This window comes from Leptidea sinapis, chromosome 19 (assembly GCF_905404315.1).
Source record: "Leptidea sinapis chromosome 19, ilLepSina1.1, whole genome shotgun sequence".
Taxonomy (NCBI): Eukaryota; Metazoa; Arthropoda; class Insecta; order Lepidoptera; family Pieridae; genus Leptidea; species Leptidea sinapis.
Window position 1 is genome coordinate 6,169,502 of NC_066283.1, and position 6,000 is coordinate 6,175,501.

Sequence of the window (6,000 nt, forward strand, 5' to 3'; positions counted from 1 at the left end):
TCTGATCTCTTAAATGAAGGTAATAATATTGTTGAGACCCCCTTTAATGATATCTGATGGGTAGACACGTTCTTCTAGATGATGACTTTTTTATTGGATCTTTGTAAACTAATAAACCAAATAATAGAATGAACTTCTTTATACGTTGCGGTGTTACCTGGATGATACGACACGGGGATTCCCTAGAAAAGCGTGTCATGGTCATCAACCCTCCTGCAACTCTTCTGGACTGAGTATCGAATGCTCGTTTGTCCTCCGAATTCCATAAAAATGGGCCCAGTTCCTGCAGTAGTATTATGGAGTAAAAGAATTATCAGGTAGTGATAAGAATATGTTGGAATGGTCTGGTCACGTAGAGAAGGTGGGTGAATGAAGATTGACTAATTTATAAGTCAAATGTGGAAGTAACGATATGGAAAGATCAAATTGAAATATCTTTCTAGGATATTGTCACTATTTTGGGGATATGATGTGTGGTATCATGCCTTTTCGTGACTTACTGAAGGTATTTAAATAAAAAAATCCCGAATCTGTCGTCGCCTTTTCTTTTCTATATGCATTGAAAGTCATGTAATTAAATGTATGTTTGTCTGTGTGTACAGTCCACTCCGCTGGCATCTCGCGAGTCCAACTCGACGGCGGGTTCCATGTCCGCGGCGTCAAGTTCTTCTAGTGAGCGTTCCCCGCGGCGTGCACCTTCATGGAACCCCTTCCGACGCTCCCGCCGGGAACCGAACCCCCATGACATGCTGGTCTACAGGTAGCCCGACCGTCCAACATACACCACGCTCCGCGATCTATCTGCCAACTGTCACGGTCTAACGCCATCCGTCCACAGCCGAAACATGTCAAATTGAAGCGAGTCGAATCGATTTTAATCCTTGCATCTTAACCGAATCGATACAAAACGTTCATTCACAGTAACTCTAAGTCGAAGTTGATCGCTATTGCGTATTGGTCAGCTTCGACGACGAAATGGTTTCATTCTAAACAGTATTAGTCGGAGCGCATCTATAATGATTAAGATTCGTCGAGCCGAATTGAAGGAACGCATCGACGAAGAAATTGGCCTGTCGAGCGATGCTCGGTGATATGACTCACCCCTAATAATAGTACAAGATCCAACCACTCGATTCTGTAGGTTCGTGTTTTTTTGATAAAACTAATTTTAAACAAACGTTTAGGGAGTATGCAATGTATTAGCGATCAGTTGCCTATAGAAAATTGACTGCAAGAACCTGTAATTTATTTAAGTACAATTAGTTTTCTGATTTAAATAATATAAATCCACTATATGTTTTTTTTTAAATAAATTACACGTCATTTTAAAGGAAATTATGTCAAGAATTGAAAACGTTCATTTAAAATTAGTTTCTTTAATAAAAACACGTACTAATACGTAATACTATTCCTGTTTGCGAGTTATTGCGATCGATTCGATTCGATTCGACTGAACTCAGCGAGCTCAGTCAACGCAAGGCTTAAACAAAATACTTTTCAGAGAGATCGCGCTGACAAATAGTGTCAAATTACGTGCCTGATTGAAATGATGGAAACGTGATATTTTAAAAAAATTTCAGTCACTTGTTTTAATTAAGGTGACATTATTATGTTTTCCGAAACACGAAAAATGTGTAAAGATTTTCTATCATTCTCTTATCTAATATTTGACCTGTGATACTTTCAAAATTGTACGAAAAGTGATTGTCTTATTCTTATAAACTGTAAAAAAATCACTGATTTATTAAAATCAGTTTGCTTATTCAATTATGTACTTAATTAAATAATTATTTTATAGTCTTCATATTAACTACTACTTTAACCGCAATGTAGAATCCAATCCAAAGTTTTTTCTTTATAGTTGCGTCTATACAGTTTTCTACATAATGTTTGATATTTCGAATGTGTTGAGTAAAATATTAAGCGCCTTACACAACGTGGGTTTTAGTTGCGACTTCTTTGAAGTGTTCGTTTAGTTCTTGCGAGAACTTCGAAAACGTCTGATTGTCAGATAAGAATTTGTGTCAAAGTCTTTGATGTAGATACAATGACCTCCTATAGAACATTTAAAACTGTATAATAAATAAACTCCATTCGTTAAAAAGCCGAAACTAGAACCCATATGTATCAATATCAATCATCGACCCAACTGTCCAAAACTTGTAAAAATTACTTATTTTATTATGTACTTACCTAAGTCTGTTAAATATACTATATTAAGATTATAACTATGGGTATTCTATTCCAAAGTTTATGTTATTCTGAAATTTAATATATTAAATATAATTTTAACTAACCTATAAAATAGTTATCAAACAATTTTATGTGATGTGCCTTTTATATTTTTCTTTATCATCATACTGCTTATTAAGCTTTGCAATTTCCAAAACAAATTATCGTAAACTTTATTAAAGAATCAACTTGCAGTGTTTCTCTTTCTACATGATTTTCTGCAACGATATTATACTTCATTTATGGTCCCTTAAAGATTAATAAACCTATTTAAAATCCACTGACCTTTATAAATACCACTGGACAGGCTGTTCCATATGTTTGATAGCAAATTTTTTGTGCCTATTTGAAACGCCACTCGCGAGCGTCCAGAGTACTAATTTTGACGTATAAAACAAATGGCTGCGAAGAAACGTACAAAACTCTGAAGTATTTTTGCATTTTGAATTAATTACGTTCGTTTTCCTTGTTGTTTATGGTCCAAGAATCAACGTTATAAAGTACACAATTTTTTTTGTATATAGTTTCCCACCATCCATCGATTTTGCCGACGTTGTCATCACTAGTTTTAGTACCGCAGACTCTCGCTACGTGGCCAACAGAGCCAAAATGGCGAATATCAAACTGATACAAAAGCACTTAAACAGCGGCCAATCCAGTGGTATATAGTAGAGGTCAGTGTTGAAATCTGAATAAACTGTCACATCTTTTTTCATTTAAGAAGTGCGCAGTTGACGAGACATTTATGACAAATCTTCATTACAGAGTATAAATATAAGGAAACCAAATAACCACCATACACTATAAGTTATAGACCTCGCTATAGATTTCGAACAGTTAATTAAAGTTGCCACACACAGAATATTCACGGATTGCGCTTGCGTAGTTAAATGTGGCGCAGTTTTTACGAAATACAGCGTAATTTTTGTTTTAACTTAATCATCTAACAAGTAAACATTAAGCAATGTTCTATCTTATCTAGTAAAAAATATAAACAGATAAAAATATTTACTGGGCTCATTAATAATTATAAAAGATACATAGCTTCTTTATGTAATAAAAAACTATAGGCATGATGTATATCAGCTTTGGTGTAAGTACTTATAACCAAATCTTTTAAGTTTTATTGAGTTATTTCTGCCAATATTTGTCTTTAAACAATTCGACACGTGTTTCGCCTTGACTTGCCAAACTCTGGTACGAGACTGGTCTTTTTTGCAGTCTCGTGCCAAAGTTTGGCGAGTCAACATGTCCTGAGAATGCCTCGTGTAGAGGCGAAACACGTGTCGAATTGTTTAAAGACAAATAAATATTGGCGGAATTAACACTTAAGAAAACTTAAAACAATTGGATAATTATGGATTTCCTCAAATTAACGCCTACTTCAATAATTTTTTTAAGTGCTTTTAAGCAAGTCAGGGACCGTTTCACTGTGGTGTACGTAAGCTACCAATGTAGTCACCAGAGTCATGACGCGTCTGAGCTGGTTGCGCCACCAAACGGACACCAGATGAGTAACTTTCTATAGAGCTATATACATTTTGTTGGTGACTGTTTGCGCTACCATGGTGTCCCAGTGAAATACAGCCCTTAATGTGATAGCTTCAGTAAACTAACGTTGAGATTTCTGTTGCTCAAGATCTGTTTTGGGGTCTATAACTTGACATTATTTGAGACGATCTTCCCTTCCTAGACAATACAGCTAGCAAAAATAAAATACGAAGGTGCGTCTCCAAATCATCATTCATCAACTTTCACTGTATTTAGAAATTCATTTGGAAAACAATATCAAACATTGTAATATCATTCGCTTTAGTTGTTTTTCATTTCCTTATTATTTAAATTTTATTATTTTTCTCTTCTTTACTGCCTTTCTAAAACCATGGTTTCTGGGTTTAATAACAAAATAAAAATACTATGTAATAATTAAATCCTTAAAATCGTAACCTAACGTTGATATAATATAACATATTGTATACTAAACCCTATTTCATTAATTTTACGGATAAGTTTTGGTTGCGATCGAATTTAAAAGTTTATGTCAAACGTTGATCGCACCCAAAAATGTAATCAAAATGTACCTACCTACCTATATGATTGTAAATTTATTGAGAGATGTATAAATTGTTGTCAAATTGTATAATTGATAGTTTTATTAAAAAATTTATTCAATTGTATTGTTTTACTTTATATCATATGTGCCCTGCCCTTATTATTAAAGATCGCCGTAATACGTTGGATGAGGGCAGCGCAGGACCGATTGTTGTGGAGATCTTTGGGGGGAAGCCTTTGTTCAGCAGTGGACGTTTTTCGGGTGATGATGTGCCCTGACTGCGAATTGACTTTTTATATTTATTGTTTAAAATATAAGAGCTAATAAAATTGTTATGGAAATGATGGCTGTTACACTCTCAGGTTGTGGCTTCATCTATAGGTTCTACTACAAGAGTTGAACAAAGGTTACAGGATTTATGAACTTTACGTCACTCGAACAGTTGGCTTTGTTGGAAAGAGCGCTCGCACGGAACGCAAGAGATCGCGGGTTCAAGTCCCGCATCGTTCATAAATTTTGTTTTCAAATTTATTTGTGGTTACTCAATTTCTTTATACTCCATAACTTTTATCCTCCCCTACTGAGCAATTTTTGAGCCTTTTGACTGACATAGATTTTATTTATGTACATTCTGGGTCACAGGCGCATACATTTTTGTCCATCTCCTTTAAATCAAATCAAAATCACTTTATTCATGTAGGTCAATTATAGGTGGGTGGTAATATCATTATTATCCACCGCCTTTGAGGGTTGAGCTTTAATAAAGAAGAAGTGGCAAGAAACTCATTGTGACAATTACTCACTCACAAATCATTTCAGTTACAACATATGCAAAGTGATGCAACAATAATACTCAAACTACAAATGCCCAAAAAAATAAATGTGAATTAATACAAGAGTTATTGAGTACAGTCATGGCCGACCACTACTGTATCAACAATAATAGTAGGCCATGGTACAGTAGATGCATCATTCCACACACACCGCAAACAAATAAAGGTTTATAATCATTTTATTAGCAACCTTAAAAAAAAATATAATATTTAATTTTAAAACCATCAAGCAGTTTCCGGCTACAGGATCATCCCGTCACCACAAGAAGCACCCGTTCACGAGCATGACCCATGGGCCAGCCATCGCCTCCCTCGACCATATTTTAGAGAAGGAAACGGCTCGTTTAATAATGGTTGTAAAAATATTCAGGGGTCTTATAAAATAACGGCTGGGCATTGTGACTAGGCTCTCTACCATCTCCTTGCATAGGGTCCTAGAATACTTCGGCCACATCGCCAGAAGGGATGAAGACAACCTGGAGAGACTGATGGTAACAGGAAAGGTGGAGGGAAGAAGACCAAGAGGAAGGAGCCCCATGCGATGGACCGATCAGATTCGCACTGCCCTTGAAACCACTGTCCACGACGCTTTACACTCTGCTTCCGACAGCGGCAGAGATGGCGGTAAGTAATTCGCAAAAAAGTACTCTGTCGAGATGATCACGACCCTCACTGAAGAAACCGACGCGAGGAGCAGGAGGATTAAAATAAAACAACATAATTAAAACCTCTCATATATATTAAAAAATAACAATATTAAACTAATCTAAATTATCACGCGTTTCACAACATATAAAATATAGCACCCGTGCTTATCAGCTACTACTACTAATAATAATTTAGATAAAGTAATCCATTCGACACACCAGCCAGATAGGTGAC

The 6,000-nt window shown here is 35.7% G+C and overlaps 1 protein-coding gene across 2 annotated transcripts in view; it reads left to right on the forward strand.

Moving 5' to 3' along the window:
* The window catches only part of LOC126969977 (rhophilin-2), a 135,413-nt gene extending 131,009 nt beyond the window's left edge, over window positions 1-4,404 (forward strand). For both annotated transcript variants that reach the window (XM_050815624.1, XM_050815625.1), the window contains exon 15: window positions 603-4,404. In XM_050815624.1, the coding sequence (XP_050671581.1) occupies window positions 603-764 (162 nt within the window). In that variant the 3' untranslated portion in view covers window positions 765-4,404. The remainder of the gene's footprint in view (window positions 1-602) is intronic.
* Window positions 4,405-6,000: the final 1,596 nt, after the last annotated feature.